This window comes from Halictus rubicundus, chromosome 18, assembly GCF_050948215.1.
Source record: "Halictus rubicundus isolate RS-2024b chromosome 18, iyHalRubi1_principal, whole genome shotgun sequence".
NCBI lineage: Eukaryota > Metazoa > Arthropoda > Insecta > Hymenoptera > Halictidae > Halictus > Halictus rubicundus.
The window spans coordinates 7,984,999-8,002,497 of NC_135166.1; the positions used below are offsets into that span (position 1 = coordinate 7,984,999).

At 43.4% G+C, this 17,499-nt stretch overlaps 1 protein-coding gene across 6 annotated transcripts in view; it reads left to right on the plus strand.

Annotated features, from left to right (window-relative positions):
• Positions 1 to 17,499, plus strand: part of Obsc (Obscurin) — a 46,863-nt gene that overhangs the window by 20,593 nt on the left and 8,771 nt on the right. For 3 of the 6 annotated variants that reach the window (XM_076803410.1, XM_076803411.1, XM_076803413.1), the window contains 17 exons: positions 1,919 to 2,083; positions 2,167 to 2,304; positions 2,402 to 2,855; positions 3,751 to 3,954; positions 4,203 to 4,241; positions 4,986 to 5,231; positions 5,561 to 5,702; positions 5,786 to 6,177; positions 6,862 to 7,766; positions 8,322 to 8,901; positions 9,884 to 10,006; positions 10,638 to 10,742; positions 11,386 to 12,375; positions 13,291 to 13,693; positions 16,082 to 16,265; positions 16,334 to 16,634; positions 16,873 to 17,451. In XM_076803410.1, coding sequence (XP_076659525.1) covers positions 1,919 to 2,083; positions 2,167 to 2,304; positions 2,402 to 2,855; positions 3,751 to 3,954; positions 4,203 to 4,241; positions 4,986 to 5,231; positions 5,561 to 5,702; positions 5,786 to 6,177; positions 6,862 to 7,766; positions 8,322 to 8,901; positions 9,884 to 10,006; positions 10,638 to 10,742; positions 11,386 to 12,375; positions 13,291 to 13,693; positions 16,082 to 16,265; positions 16,334 to 16,634; positions 16,873 to 17,451 — 5,950 coding nt within the window. The remainder of the gene's footprint in view (positions 1 to 1,918; positions 2,084 to 2,166; positions 2,305 to 2,401; positions 2,856 to 3,750; positions 3,955 to 4,202; positions 4,242 to 4,985; positions 5,232 to 5,560; positions 5,703 to 5,785; positions 6,178 to 6,861; positions 7,767 to 8,321; positions 8,902 to 9,883; positions 10,007 to 10,637; positions 10,743 to 11,385; positions 12,376 to 13,290; positions 13,694 to 16,081; positions 16,266 to 16,333; positions 16,635 to 16,872; positions 17,452 to 17,499) is intronic. The other 3 variants (XM_076803412.1, XM_076803414.1, XM_076803415.1) reach the window with 3 other exon arrangements.

Sequence of the window (17,499 nt, forward strand, 5' to 3'; positions counted from 1 at the left end):
TGTTTATCGCGCTCCTTCGCTCCCGTTCCGAAAAAATCCATTTCAAAATACATTTCAAGGGTGTTTTGACAGAAATACAGCGTGCCGAGTATATCTCTTGAAAGCATTCCAGCAGTTGTGCATAAACCACCCGCGTAACTAATCGTCACATAACGTTGCTCCTGAAATTCGATAGGTCCCGCTACGTTGCCTCGAGCTTTCCGATGCTTTCCATACCTTTCGAAACTCCCGTGCACCTTTGTCCTCCCTTGAAAAGCGTTGTAACCGTTCCTTGCTTGTGAACAATTTAGCAGATTCATGAAAGCTGGCCGCGCGTGAATAACGCGAGTTACGATGTAAAGTCAAGAAGTAAATAATTTACAACTCTGATTCGCGTTTCAAGACAAAATCTAAATCGCATAGTTCCGTTGACCCGGACATTATCAAGGTTTTCGGCAGCTTCGAATTATTGAATAGAAATTCTCAAATCACATTATATTACGATATTGCGTGAATATTAACAGTTTTTAAATATTTACATGGGAGATATAAAGCTTAAAAAAGATTTCCGAGTATTCAAAGATATTCGAGAACGTTAGCTTGACATTGAACCTGTCACTAATGGCGTTTCATTCATGAAACCAGTTTTTTCGCAGTCTCTTTCTGATCGAAGAAAGAAAGACGCCTTTTCCGAATTCTTAATATGTCGCAACCTTTTTTGTTAGCTATTTACAACGGCAAAGAGTATTGTTAATCTCGAAGAAACTTTAAAGAGAACCGATTTGACGGCGGCCAGACACGACGACCTGTAAAACCCGCACGTGACCTATATCCGTGCCGAAATTTCAATCTGTCGGACGAAAATAGCACGGCGCTAAAATACTTCCCGGTTCGCCTTGAAAACGCATACCGATGGATTAATTGTTGCGTCGAACTTTATTTCTCTCGTTGGAGGGTGCGTCCACCCCTTCGAGTCGTCGGCGCTTATTGAATTCCTTGGAAAACTGAAAATACTTCATTCACAGCGTCTAACATCGGAGAAACTTGACTAACATCACCGGCCCGACTGATTTATAACGATCACGTTACGTTAATCTCATTTTGTTGCGTACAAATTTCTGGCTTAGCGTGTAGCTCACTCTGATTCGATCTTGGGCCCGTTGCCCGAAAAGAATCGCGAACATAAGCTGCTGGACACACAGTGCAAAACTCGAAAATAAATTACGAAAGATAAACAAACTGAATAATCACTTTTCGATTATTGGATGTTTATAAAAATTTACGAAAGAGAAATTGCAGGAAAGTGGAGCAAAGTGGTAATAATTCTCGACGAGGAAAATCAAACGAGTACACTATGCTTTAAGAATGAATAAACGTACTCAATCACGTACAGTTCAAAGACGAAAGTCGATTCGATTCGCTTGTCTCGGTTGTTTATATTTTTGGGAATTCTCTGGTATTTACAGAAACCGACTATATTGTTAATCCGATTAGGTGGTGATAAAGATGCAGACCGTTGCTATAAAACGCCAAGAATACTCGAATCGGCACAATGACGTCGGATCATTCGGAATTCGTTCACCTCGACACCGTCCTCCGGTTCCCATGATCCGCGAGGGGGTGGATATAGATCAAGGAAAGCCACAAAGTTCGACGATGTATAGTTGTAATATCGCGACAGAGCGTTTCTCGGTGGTGTGGGACGGAGTGGGCGTCGTACGGATTTAGCGAGCTAAAAACGGGTCGTCTTCGCGGCACGTTATCCTTTCCCTCGTTCCTCATCCATCGTAGAAAAACGTTATCCACTCGAACGATGAAAGATCTATAGCGAAACCGATGCCGGAAGCCCGCCTCTGCGATCACCTTTTCCAGACAACTTACTCACGTCACCTAACGCTATTTTTTCGTTGCATTTTTAGTAACAAGGCATTGGTTACAGGAGCTGGTGAAGTATTCGACCCGACTAGGCGAAAACTGCGACGACCTCCAAAAGGCTTTGGAGTTGATGCTAGGTATCCCCCATAGGGCAACGGATAATAAGTTCATAAGTAATATCGAAGGATACAAAGGGAATATCCACAAACTTGGAAGACTACTCACACACGTTAGTGGATTATTATTTGTTGGTTTATTTCAATCGGAATTAATTTTTACACGGTATTTGTATACGTTGTTCTGGCCTGACAGGAATGGTATACGGTGATTGACAAGGACGGAAAGAGCAAGGAAAGGTATCTGTTTCTTTTCAAAGCTCGCATACTCGTCTGCAAAGTCAGACGAATATCGGAAGACAGATCCGTGTTTGTCTTGAAAGATATTATTCGAGTAAGTGACTGTACTAACTGTTAGAGTTCTCTGGTGTACGAAGAGGGTTATACAATATCATCCTTGCTGTAACTTTTACTTCAATACTGTTTTCCAGCTACCGGAAGTAGAGGTGAAGGACCACCCAGAGGACGTACGATCCTTCGAGCTCCACAATCCAGCGAGTCCCGCTTACCCGATCACTTTGGTAGCGCACAAAGATCCTGTGAAGGTTTGCTGGCTGAAGGAGATCCGACAGTACGCGAGCGATGTGGTAGCACTCGCCGAGCACGCTGCTGACGACCTACAATTGACAGAAGTACCGGAACCGAAGGAAGAGATCAAAGCGAACCCAGGAAGTCCGGGACCAAAGAAGGAGAGCAACCCAGGACCAAAGAAAGAAGGAAATCCAGGCCCCGAGGAGAAGGCTGTGGAGAAGAGAGGCAACCCAGACAACCCAGGCAATCCTGAAAACCCAGACTCTAAGAAGGCTAAAGTTGAAGAAGAAACTGCAGACATGTCTCGAAGATACTCGTCCAGTCGATACAGCAGCTCCTCCAAAGTTGTGGAAGGTAGACAATGGAACTTGAACTTTTTAAGGGGTTACATGTATACACTTGTAAATGCTTATATATTTAGTTCTAAGGATTAAGAGCCAAGACTCTGTAGATTCGCGATAAGATACGTATTCACGTTATCGACAAAAATAGGCGAAAAATGGTTTTACGTGTCTCAACTTTTCGTCCTTATATGAGAATATTTTTCGCTGGGAAAGGGCTCATTCGACAGAGGAAGGTTCAATCTAGCGCGCGTTGGTCACGAGCTGACGAGATTATGCAGATATTTGGTAATATAAGCCTTAAAAGTAGACCAAAAATCGACGATGTGCATGCCGTGGAATCCAAGCATTTTTACGCCATTGGACGAGTTTTCTGGATGAAATCGGGGGTAGCGCGCGCTAAAAAATATCTCCAGCTACAAATTGAGCTTCATTTTGTCTTGATTCTCTGCGAAATAAAGCCAAAAACTTGAAGCACGTTTCTGGCGTCAGAATTCGTGATATCGATAATACAGACAAAAAATGTGATACGTTTAGTCACAGACTTAAGACCCGTCGGATCAAGACCAATACGGATCTTAAGTCGGTGTCTGAAGGCTGTGAACGGAAATTATACAACAGTTATCGACCTGCTGACTCTGCAAAAGTCACGTCAAGTGACCACCCTTGGCTCTTAACATACGAAAGAGTAACATTTCTAGTATATTTTATATCTATATGTAGTATATTTTGTCCCTGTAAAAAAATAGCGACCATTATAAACCTTTTCACAGCTACATGGGTGTACAGTAATACCCATGCCCTCCAGGGGGGGGGGGGGGTGGCGAACTGACTAACATCGTGTAGCTCCGTTCGGCTTAGATCAAGACTTTACTGTACTATGTTATTTATTTTCTGTATTTCTGCAGAGTACTCTGCCGTATCCAGCAGTCGCAATGGCATGTCCGCGTCGGCAATGGAGTCATCGAGCAGCGCGATGAGGATGGAGAGCAGTTCGAGCTCTTATCAGGCTGGCAATGTCTCGGCGATCGAGACCAAAACGAGTACAATCACCGCCGGCGAAGCAGGGAAACCTGTGTTCGTCAAAACGATCGAAGGCTCCAGCATTGAACGTAAGTAGTCGCGCAACCCTTAACTTCCAACACGACACAAAATTAATTAAAGTCTCGCCCGCTGGCATCGACGAAACATTCACTCTCGGACACTGTCCAAGAACTTCTAGGATAGCTGCTACATTTATTTAGTTACGTAAACGAAGCGTGAAGAAATCCAAATGTCCTGATCCACCCTTTAAGATAATAAAACAAAGAATGGAGGGGGAGCGGAGCACGTGACATAAGAGACGTTTTTACTGTTCTAGCGATACCAGAAAATAACGTGGAATTGATACACGCCGTAGGTAAAGTGACACGCAGTTTGCCTACTATTCTGAATCATCCACTGTACTACGCACATTTCTCTCTCAGTCTTCTGTCGTACTGTATCATTGATATTACTTTCTATGTTCTCCTGTTTATCTTCCAGCCAGCTGAGTAAAACGCTTCTATACGTTCCACTAGGCGGTTGGTTGAGCTGCATTGCTAACCCTAGATGTTGTCGATCTGTTTCATTCACAGTAAACACGCTACACACAGCCACAAAGAGAATCTTCCAATCATCGTGCACACTCACACACTTACCACGAACACGCTTATCTATTCATTCTCTACATCTATTCACGTAGCAGCCACTTTTCTATTGACTGTTTCACTGTCGTCTTTCCTACATTAGTATTCATCGGTCGCCCCCCAAGGTTTTTCTAGAACCGAATTGCGTAATTGTTGTAGCACTAAACAAGAACATTTGAGTACCGATTTGTTCGGTACGGACCATTGTAATATATGTATGTATAAATCGAAGAGACAATAGCTTTGTATATTTAGCGAGACTCTCTTAGTATCTTGGAATTTCAGTAGAGAGAATTGTCAGTAGAGTTTTCCCCCCTTTAATCTTTCTCGCAAAGATCGAATACTCTTGTACATAAATTACTCAAAAAAACCTCTGCAAAGACTGTCAAGCAAATAACAAATTTGCCCACAGGTATAAGTGTCTCGTCTACGATTTTTATTATTGTCCTTTGACTGATCACCATTTCTTCGCGTAGCTGGGGAAATGGCCACATTCGAATGCACCCTGTTGCACACCGATGCAACGACTCTTGTGCAGTGGTTGAAGGATAACAAACCACTGGAAGACAAGTTGGCCGATCGCGTGACAGCGTCTGCAGTCGGGAAAACCTTCAAACTCACCCTCCAGAATGTCCTCGAGTCGGATTCTGGTATTTACATCGCTCGAGCTATGAACACCGAGGGACAGTCCACCTGCACTGCTCAACTTGTGGTACAGAAACGTAGGTTGAAATTATTTTCTCAGTCAACCCCTTGCACTATAACATCGGACCAGTGATAAAAATTCTGAATAGAGTCAGAAATAAAATTCTATTTTGTTATTGTTACTGTACAGCCATTGGAGAGCATATAGACATACAATAGATATATATATATATATATATATATATATATATATATATATATATATATATTTGTGCTTCTTCTAGGAAATTATGAACTTTGAAAAAGTTGTAATCACTGTAACCGTAAAATAAATCGTAGGGGTTAAATAGTCGGAACGACTGATTCGGTTGCAACAAATAATTCTTAATTATTTGATCGATCACAGTTACACCGGAAGAGAAGAAAGCAAGGGCAGAGGCCAACGCCCCCATCTTCCTGGTACGCCTCAAGGACACCGAGCTCTTGGAGAACACCTACCTGCGCTTCATGGTCAAAGTGAAAGGCGATCCTAACCCTGAAATGAAATTGTAAGACCTCAACCGATCGGTACAACGTTCTCGTCGTTCCTAAAATCGTGTGAACACATTTTCTTCAACTGCTTCCATTGCAGCTACAAAGATGACAGTCTGATCGACGCGAGCCACCCCCGCGTGAAAATAATCACCGAGCAATCGGACAAGGGTTTCTATGAGTTGGTGATAAGCGACGTTCAGAAACAGGACGCCGGGAAGTACTCTTGCACCGCAAAAAATCGTTTCGGGGAAGCGTCGTGCGAAGCTGTGGTGACGGTAACCGACGACAAGGTGCTTTTTCTCCCGGAATACTTCCTCGAGCCTGGCATGGAGCCTCAGTTCACCTGGCTACGGGACGGAAAGCCGTTCGACCCCGAAGAAAGGTTCAAAGTTCTTTTCCAGGATAACGAGGATACGTTGGCGCTGGTGTTCCAACATGTGAGACCGGAGGACGCTGGTCTATACACCTGCGTGGCACAAACCAGTACAGGTAGACGAATGGTTGAGTTGTCATTAATAGACTGCGGATTTTATGAATTTATGACAAAAATGGGTAGCTGCGATTTTAAACAGCAGAAACGTTAAAAGAATCGAAGACTGTCGACACGTTACTGTTGTCCTGCTAACAGTATTAAAGGAAGAAATAAATTTTTATATATGGTTTCAATACAGATCCGCAGTCTAATTATTAACACGTTCGAGTCGGTATCGGTTCCTGGGGACTAAATCGAAGAGTTTAGTGACGTTTCGGTATAACTTTTGTACTGTAAAGGATAGCGGAATAAAATTTATATTAAAAATATATAAAAATTGATGCTACTCTGAATATGTATGAAGTCTTACAACTTATATTTTTTTAATTATTTTTTAAAATTTTATTACTCTACAACATTTTTTTTAACCTTTTTTATACATATTCAGTGTTTTGTCTAAGAATATACAGGGTGGGGTAAAAATCGCGGTACGACCGAGTAGGGGATGATTCTAGAATGAAATTTTTATGCCTTCTTTCCTAGGCTTCTTCCGCCAGTTGGCCAATAGGTAAACGAGCGTATTTGATTATTTAACATAATACCATCCATAATGAGACACTCGGGTCCGTCTCGAACGCGTTAATCTTTCAATCAACACCCCGCTCTTATTACTCTTCTTATTTAACCCTTCGAATGCACAGGTAACATCAGCTGCAGTGCCGAGTTGACCGTCCAAGGAGCAGTGAATCAACTGATAAAGGACCCAGAGAGGCCGAAGCTGGCTTCAGAAACCAGGCACTCTGAGGTGAGCGCCGGTGGTTCCGCGATGCTAGAGCTCCAGATCAGAGGATACCCTAAACCAGACATCAAGTGGACGAAAGACGGGAAAGAGATCGTCGCCGGTGGAAGGTACAAGTACCTCTGGGAGGATGAAGAATCGATGTCTCTGGTGATCAAGAACGTTACCGCGAAGGACGCCGGTGTGTACACGATCCTTGCGAAGAACGAACTAGGAGAGGACACCACCCAAATCGAGCTGATCGTCAAGTCTGCTCCGAAAGTCATCAAGAAGCAAGCCGACATCACGGCCGTCCTTGACGATACCGTAACGATGACGCTACAGATCGAGGCTACTCCTTTACCGGAAATAAAATGGTACAAGGATGGTCAGGAGATCAAGGAGGACAGTCGAATCAGCATCGTGAAAGAGGCCAACGACATTTACAAACTGATTATGAAGAACTCCAGAATAGACGACGCCGGTTCTTACTCCATCGTCGCTCGCAACGATGTTAATCAGACCACGGAGATCTGGAAGGTCCGAGTTCTCAGCCCGCCGAAGATTGTCAAGGGACTAGGCGAACCACAGATCCTCGACAACGAAGCGACTCTCATATTGTCCGTGGACGTCGAGTCCAGGATGCCTGCGTCCATCAAATGGTACAAGGATGGAAAACTTATCGAGCAAGATGGTCGCATAAAAATGGTGAAAGAAGGAAACAGATTTATCATGAAGATCACGAGCGCAGTGGGGGAAGACGCTGGCATCTACAAAGCGGAAGTGTCGTCCGAACATGGCACTGTGTCCGATCAAACGAAGATTCAGGTGACGAACGCTCATATTTTCAATTTTATTACTGTACCAATGATTCTACACATTCTTTTACTGCTGAACGTGAAACAGTCTCCAGTGCAATTGACCTTCGTTTTGAGGTGCAAGGTCGAATCTTTTTTAATCACTAGACAGAACTAGATGGAAAGGAATTTTTGCTTGGCTCCTGTTTCTTACAACCGATATGCAACACTTTTATTTTAAATAAAAATTCGCAGGCTAGTGATCACAAAGTTCGTATGCCTCCAGTTTAGCTTTTGTTCGTAATGGCCCCACGAAAAATTTAACCGGGTGGTTAATTTTTTTAAAAAAATTTTCTTCATACTGCACGATTCATATCCTCAACTTAAATAACGAACACATCACTGATTTTTTTCTAAAAATATTTGTGATAACCGTTACCTTTTATCCCTGGTTATAAATGATCGAAATTGGTATCTTCATCGATTAGAGTGTAGTATCATCTGAAAGTATTAATAGAACACAGTTTTGCATCCTGTAGTACTGAGAAATACCTGCCAGGGATTTAAATCCACACGAACTTCACAGGTACGAGGCATACCAAGATTCAAGGCGACAATGTCGAACGTCACGGTGAACGAAGGTGCTACAAACATCGAGTTCGCCGTGGAGGTGGACGGATACCCGAAACCGAGCGTCCACTGGTACATCGGCGACGTGGAGATCACAGAGAAGAAGAAAGAGTACACTCGCACAGAGGAGGAGAACATCTGCAAGCTGCTGATCTCGGAGGTCAAGTCAGAGATGAAGGGGACGTACACCTGTATGCTGAAGAACGAGTACGGCGAGATCAAAACCAGCTCGACCCTGACGGTGAACACGCGACCTAGACTGATCAAGAAGCTCACCGATCTGAGGATAAAGGAAGGAGACACCATGAAGCTGGTGTTCGAGGTGGCTGCAACACCGGAGCCTCAAGTCAAATGGTTCAAAGATGGGCAGGAAGTGTCGGCGGATGCTAGGATCAAGATCACAAGGGACAGCAAACGGCAGGAGAGCTACGATCTCACGGTTACTTTGGTCAAGGGTTCCGACGGCGGTGTCTACGAAGTCAGAGCCGAGAATGAGCTCGGCTATGTGACCAGCAAGAGCAAAGTCATCGTCATGAGTAAGGGTCACATTGATTTCTCAGAGTTCATCGACGCTTTGAGGTCGGCGATACTCGCGAATCTTCACAAATTAAGAAAAATGAGATCATTTTCAAAATATCATCAGGTATTAACATGTTGACCACTGTGTTGGTTTAGAGAACAAAGAGTAGAAGTCAATTTTTATGAAAATTTAGGTTTTCTAACATTTTCATAAGTATGGATAGGTACTAAATTTTTTTTTAATATCGAATTTTGATCGTCCTCTGTGTACTGACAAGTGAAATTTGAAACAATTTATGACGAAGTCATAGCGATTAAACTCTGAGCGTGTAATACGAACGTTAGCCTCCCCTGCAGTGACTTCAATGCGTGGCAAAGAACTATCGCCGTCCTCTCAGCGGTCCAACCGTGGCACTGCTCCATCGTCGACAATTCACTCTTGATCATTTTCTACACTGACCCTGTCCGAAGTTCTAAATTAATAGAAACATTGAAAAGATTTGCAGAATAATTTTCCAGAGTGAAAAGTCTTGATAGAGCAGTTCGTCAAACGCGTAACGTGTCCGTACACATTCTTAATTTCTGAGAACCACTAGCAAATCACCGTGCCTTTCCAAGGTTCAGTAAGTACTGCTAGCAAAGGTACCGTTTCGTTTTCGATTTGATGTTGATCGTTTCCGATGTGAACGAAACAAACAAACAAATAATACACTGAAGTCTCTTTGTAGCAAGACCACGAAAACCAATACGAACGCTGAAATATCGCGTCAGACACCCGACAATTGACGTGAACATCATACTATCACTCTCTGTCTTTCTCTTTTTACGTGTCGTGCCTTACTTGATGTCTATGTTGCCCGCCGTGACTCCTTCTTTTCTGACATGTGTTACTTTCCCGTTTCTTTTTTCTCTCTTCTCTCCTTTCTACCGACACACGACGCGACCACGAACGATTTTGTCAAAGACCCGTGTCCCAATATGTGTATATAAATTCCATAGCGAAAACAGAGGAAAGCGAGGAAACAATGGAAACGAAGAAGATCACCGTCGAGGAAGAGGAGAAAATCGTGGAGGAGAAAGTCGACGCGCAAGCACAGCGCGCCGAGGAATCAGGACCGGAAGGTAATCCTATCGATCGCGGAAAACACGATCAGGGCTCTAAAGAGATGAGTACTAAATGAGTGGGCTGTATAGAGAGATTTTAAGTACGCTATAGATACGCTTCGATGCCTTCGATCTGCGTCCTATGATCGACGCGATGTCGCAAGATTTTGGTAAGAGATATATTTTTGAACGCTCCGGGATTTTATTTTTTTTTTTGTCAAGCTCTCACATGCTTATTCTTTTTTTTTTTATACCAATGGAATTCGTGGCTGTAATGCAAAACGATCCGAGATGCGTTGTTAAAACAGAGAATTTTGAGAAATGATAGAAATGACAAATCGATTGGCTCAGAGTAAGATTAGTTTTGCAGTAAAGCCGCAGAAATATCGAAACACTTTGCACTCGGGCGAAAGCTCGCGCAAACACACGGCTTCCGATGTTCTTGTTCATTGTTTGATTTTGATGTACACACATACTTTTTTTTCTGATTATCTACCGAAATTCTTGCGAGACGATGTACAAACTCGTCACCGTCGACGACAACATCAATGTGTAACGATAGTCTTGCCGAATAGAGTTGTTGAGGGATGCTGGGTTGAGCGTAGCGTTAGATCGTAGCCGAAAAAACTATGTCTGGTGTAAATCTCAGGTCGAGTAACGCTGGAGACACAAAGCGTGGAAGTAATACGTGACCAGGGTGACACGATCACGATCTCCGTGGCCTCCAAGACAACCCACGAAGCTATACTCACAGGTAATATCGCACACGCACGCGTAACAATCTTCGCGGGGGCGGATTTCGCGACTGAAGTGGTCCAAAATGCAAATACACATCCACTTGTACACTACTTATACGCTTGAATCAAATATAACAATAAGTTCTACATATATAAAGGGTGGCCCAAAAATACTTCCTTGAAAGGGGTGATTCCTGAGGTCAAGTACCTTTCTCCTTTGCGAAACTGTTCTCATGTCCGCATGTTCGCCAGTTACAAAAACATAAATTTTTATTTTAAACTTATCACCTCAAAAGTATCAGAGAATCACATTTGAATAAAGGTATAATGTCTAAGAGACTAGCACAGAAAACAGTTACGTGCGCAAATAAATTGCTTAGGCCACCCGGAATTAGATTTTTATCCATCATCTTCTGTCCGCTATCAGTCGCAAGGTCCGCCGCCGCGAAAGCAAATAACGCCACACCGAACAAAGCTTTCACGAGCCTCAGACGGAGTAAAAGCGGTTATGTGGGTGGCAACAGCGTCGATAAAGTATCGAAAGGCAGCTGCGGGTTTCTCGCTGAATCTCGGTGACTCGCAGCAAGAAAAGACAAGGGGTGCCTCCTCTGTAGTAGCGTTAGTCGAAAGGTAATTGGTGACGAGCCAGGCCGTTCGCAGGTCCCGACGAGAGCCACACGATCAGCAAGATGACCGCGACAAAGGTCGAGTGCCAGGAGTCGTACTCCGAGAGTCCTCGGGTCGAGGAGATCGCCTCGTACAGTTACACGGTGCAGGAGGAGTCGATGCAAAGACCGCAAAACGGTGTTCTGATCGAGGAATTCTCGGAGACCAGCGAGGACAATCGAAGGACGCTTCAGGTGAACCGGGGAGTCTCCATAGTGTCCGTGTCCGACGACGAGTCGACGTTGAAGGCGATCTCCAGGGATGTCAGCACCGACGACATGCAGTGCGCCGAGTTGACCGAAGATGTGAAGGTCGTGAACGGATCCTACGAGGAGTTTAACGGGAACGGGCTTGAAGAAAGGATCCTGGACGAGGTGAAACCCTTCAGAGGCACTTTGCTCACGGAAACAATCATTGAGGAACGATCGATGGAAGAGACGCCGTCGGAAAAATCGACGCTGGAGACCGTGAAGGAGCCTAGAAACGGTGAATTGAAGAACGGACTTTCCAAAGAGACCTCGAAGATGGAGAGGAGAGCTTCGTCGGAGAAGATTACCGAGAAAACGCTGGAGCAACCGCAGACTCCAACGATCGAAGAGAGCAAACTGAGACGACAGAGTTTGAAGATAGAACGAACGAACTCGATCGCCGAGAAGGTTGTCGAGACGAATTTAGAGGAGCGAAGAGCGTCCGTTCAGAACGGTGTGTCGAGGCAGAGCTCGAGGATCGAGAGAATGGACTCGAGAGAGTCGCTGAAGGCGACGGAGAAGTCCCTGTCGAGGCAGAGCTCGAGGATCGAGAGAATGGACTCGAGAGAGTCGTTGAAGGCGACGGAGAAGTCGCTGTCGAGGCAGAGTTCTTTGAAGGCTGCCCTGAGCGCCGACGAGGAAGTTGACGAGGAGCTCGAGGCGCTACTAGACCGCGTTAAACGGCAACGCAGCGTTCTTGACGATATCCTTGAAAAGGAATCTAGCAGAGACTCAGGTACGGGTGGATCGCTCCGTCAGCTGCGGGAATGGATCTTGTAGATCGACGCGCCAGAGATCAGGCTGTTATTACTCGCCATTGTTCGCTTATTTGTTGATCACTGGCTTTGGATTTCTACAACACGTTTGTCCCACATGCCCCTTATGTGTCCTAACTTGTTTGCTACTTCATCCTAACAACTCCATACACGCTTGTCGCCTGTGCACGTTGACGATCCATGTCGGAAGCGTCTAACAAAGTTGAACTCGTATCGAGGTTCACCGAATAATGAATAATTTAAGAGGTTGGTCCTGGAAAGGATCAGAATTTTGTTAGCGTTTCCGAACAATGCCCAACACTCGCTGCTTGTACAATGAGTCGGTCAAACACAGCCAGAACGGTATGGAGAGATGGTAATTCAAGGTAAGCTGATATCAGGAATGCTCTACAATAATGAATCCTTTATGCGTTAGGAACCTGAAATGTCAACAACTGTAATGATTTATTGCTGAACCGAGTGTTCTAAGATTCTGTAGGGCGTACGTACTCGATACGCCGCCATCTTGATTCCTACCGCACGGATGATTAAGCAAGCAATAATCAAGTATTGGTCGTACCAATAAGTAATCAACTGTCTGATACTAAATAAACATTTAATTGTCATTCTTCAACGCTGTATCGCGTTTCATATCAGAAAATGCAAACAATCTATTTCGTGTTTGAATCGTAAATACTTATTGGCACGCCTGATGCGTGTAAAGAAGTAGAAAATTGTCTGGCATTCGAAAAGTGTCTTAACAAGTTAGCGAATAACAAAAGCAGCACGTAGCAAGCGAGATGCATTAGCTGCACGGCAATTCAGAAAATACTTCGAATAACTGCCCGAAGTCATTCCTGGTGAACGGTGTACTGATGTTCTCATTCTTCGTGTAGCGCCTCCTCACATCCTCAGCGCGAGTCTCTCCGATCTAACGATCTACGAGACTCAGAAGGTCCACTTCGAGATCACAGCGACAGGTCTGCCGAGGCCAGACGCGAAATGGTTCAAGGACGGCAAGCCGCTGCGAGCGGGAGAACGCATAAGGATCACCGGCACGGGCGAGAATTTCAGCATGGAGCTGAGCAAGGCCATCCTCGAGGACGAAGGTGTCTACTCGTTCGTGCTGACGAATAAGCTCGGCGAAGACACTGCCGAAGGATACCTGACCGTCGGCACCGTCGACGATCTTAGACGACCGAAGTTCACCGAACTACTGGCCGATGCTGACGTGGCCAAAGGCGATTCTGGAGAGTTCCGGGCTACGTTCACTGCTGATCCTGTTCCAGAGATGACCTGGTAAGTAGAAATACTAAAACATTAATACTACCCCAGGCAATAAGTTTGGAATCTTTTTAGGAGCGTTCGAATATTAATGGAAGTCACTGTGTGTGAAGAGTATGAAAGATATTAAAAAAGATATTGAAACACGTGTCCAAGGATTTCGAGGGAGAAAGAGGGGGCAGTATCAGTTTTTTATTTGGGTGGCGTTTTCAAGGTCATTTGAAGGTCAACTTTGTTTTTTCAAATGAAAACCTTATAGGTTTTTTATTATGGGATCTTATTGTACTTAAAAACACCAGGAATTTTCGTAGGTTACTTTTTTTAGAAGTACTTTTTGAGAAGTAGAACGAGGCATATTATTGTGTAAAATTCTTTGACGCAAATCGTTGATGTTTTCAAAACAAAATTGTCCTCTATTGATCTCTTATTTATGTTGTCTGTCTTTCAATATAAGATTGTACTATTTAGTCAAGTGTGATTCATCGTAATAAGAGATACTATATCGTAGTACAATTAATTGTATAAAAAGGTGTATTCTTTAGAAGAACGAATAGAAATAATTTTTATGTACATGGGGCTGATGAGTGTGCTCGTCGAACTGTTGCTACAATGAGAAGACATCCCGATACACATGTTTCTCATACGTACGTGTTACAATTAATTGCAAAGTTTAAGGAAACAGGATCAGTGACAAATTTAAAAAGAAACCAGCCAAATTTCGTATAAGAAGCTGAACAAATCAAAATTATAGAACAGTTTACTGTGAATCCTACTAGTTCAATTCGACAAGTTTCAATGGCAACTGGTGTATCAGTGGGATCTGTGCACAAATTACTTAAATATAACAAGCTTCATTCTTATAAAATGCAGTTGCATCAAAAGTTATTGGAAGACGACTTTGACAGGCGGACTGAGTTTTGTGAGGAATTAACAAATATGATCAACGTCACTCCTAATCTAATTGAAAACATTTGTTTTAGTGACGAATGCACTTTTTTCTTAAACGATGCTGTAAATCGTCATAACTATCGTTATTGGAGTGACGAAAGTCCACATCTTATTAGAGAAAGTAATACTCAATGGCCGGAAAAAATAAATGTTTGGGCAGGAATTTTAGGAAATGCTATTATAGGTTTTTTCAAGAGAATTTGAGTGGCAATCTGTATTCAAATTTACTGGACGACATCATTGATCCGCTTATAACAGAAAATCTTGAAAAAGGCGAAAACGGCAATTTTTTGTTACATGAAGAGCTTTTGTACTTCCAACGTGATAGTGCTCCCCCGCATTAGACGTTACCAGTTCACCAGTGGTTAAACAATCGATTCCCACTAAGATGGATCGGTAGAAGAGGTGTTATTGAGTGGTCACCAAGATCACCAAATCTAACTCCAGTCGACTTCTTTTTGTGGGAACACTTAAAGTCTGTTGTTTATAAAATACAACCAGAAAGCGTCAACGATTTGCGTCGCCGAATTATACAGAAATGTAGAGTTATTCCAACAGATACCTCCCAAAATGTTCGTTCAGAATTTGAGAATCGTCTGTATTATTGTTTAGAAAACAACGGAGAACATTTTGAAAATTTGTTATAGTTATAAAGAAATTACAAACTTTCTTGCAGTATAAGTATGACTCGCTCTACTTCTCTTTAAATATCTCCGAAACTAGTGCGCGGATAAAAAAAGTATCCTACGAAAATTACTGGTCTTTTTACGTACAATAAGATCCCATAATAAAAAATATAGGTTTCCATTTGAAAAAACAAAGTTGACCTTCAAATGACCTTGAAAACGCCACCCACATAAAAAACTGATATTGCCCCCCTCTTTCCCTCTCGAAATCCTTGGACACGTGTTTTACACTTTTTTAATATCTTTCATACTTTTCGAGATATACGGCTGGAAAGTTTTCAAATGAACACCCTGTATAAAACACAATGGTACACATATGAAATGTAGTGTAATGTTCAATTAGTCTGTTTGAAAACAGAACCTCATGAAATAATTATGAATTTTGTTTATTGTGTAACAAAAAAATATAGAAGAAGCAAAATATTGCTTAGAAATAAGTATGGAAAATCCTACCGTCAAATAAAAAAATGTTATTCCTCTTTTTCGATTTATTTTTACGTATACAATCACCCTCTGCCCATTTGTACTGCAATTTCCGCCCCAACCTGTATCAGAAACTTTGATGTTTCCCCTTAGCGTCGTATTTTTGCGTTTGGTTCCAAACTTATTGCCAGTTCATGTTACTCTTGCGTATTAAAAATGGTTACTGTTTTTAACTAGTGCGTCGTAAAGGGTTAAGCGTTAGGTAGGTCAACCTTGAAGCACGCAACTTCATGCCAGATCAATTAAAATGTTTAAAGGATGCTTTAAAGATGATTTGTTCGAATAGGTTCTTCAAGGGTGAAGAAATTCCGCCAGATGACAGACGACTCAAGTTCGACGTTCAGAATAAACCAGCTAATGATAAATTGACCGAAACTACGGTTACGTTAGGTGTGCCTAAATGCGGCGCCGACGACACTGGAGAATACACGTTGAAGCTGAAGAACAAATATGGCGAGGCGGAAGCCAGCGTTAGTAGCCATTTCTATTTATGATACGGGATAGTTGTACAAATTGATAATCGATTCAAACCGTTCAGGCTTTCCTCAACCTCCTATTGCGACCAGAAATCGAAGAATTCAAGGACGTGGTTGAATCGGTTGAAGAGTCGCTAGAATGGGTAGCCATCGTAAAAGGAAACCCCAAGCCGGATATCACGTGGATGAAAGACGGTCAGAAGTTGGTGGAGGGAGACAGATTCCATTTCAAGGAAGATAAGAGGAACAATAAATACACGTTCGTCATCAAGAGCGTCGAAGTTTCAGACAAGGGAGTGTATACCTTGTCCGTAAAGAATTACCTTGGCGAAGCGACCGCGCAGGCGACGCTAACACCTCACAGTAAGCATCAGCCTATAATAACGTAAATTCTTGAACTAAAATCCTTTAATCCAAAAGGATAATCTCTGGAGGTGTGCGAAAACCCGAAAATGTCGGATCGGGACGGTTGAGAATTTTTTTCGAGAAACCGACCCGTCCCGACCATTCAGTACCCGTCATTTTTGGGTTTTCGCGCGCCTCTAAAAATCTCCCATAATTATAATTACCTTCGAATGAATCACAACGTGAAATATTTCAGCCGAGACACCTATCTTCACGAAATCCCTCGCCGACGCGTCCATCAAGGATCGCGACGACACGGAGTTGAAGGTCCGACTCACTGGCATCCCCAGACCCAAGGTTCTGTGGTTGAAGGATGGCGTGGAGATCAAGGAAGACAGTCGTCACACGATCACCACTCACGTGGACGGCATCGTGGACAGCACCTTGTCCATCAAGACCTTCTCTCAAAGCGATGTCGGCACCATAAAATGTCAGGCGACCAACGTTGCCGGAAGTGCTCAGACTGCTTGCGAGTTGAAGATGGAAATGATCACACCTGGTTTCGGCCAGACCTTGCCGAGGTCGCTGGACGTCGACGAGGGAGAACCTTTGGAACTCAAAGCTAAAGTGGACGGCAGCCCTATGCCCAGCGTCGCTTGGTTCAAGGACGGAGAAAAGCTCGTGCCCGATGAACACGTGAAAATCGAGCACCTCCCGGATGGTTCTACCAAGCTTACCATCGACTGCGTGAAACCAACCGATTGCGGAGCTTATAAGTTAGTGATCACTAACCCCACCGGCGAACTAACTTCCCTGTGTGCTGTGGCTATTAAACGTGAGTATTACAATATATACAGAGTATTTTTTGACATGAAACATTTGC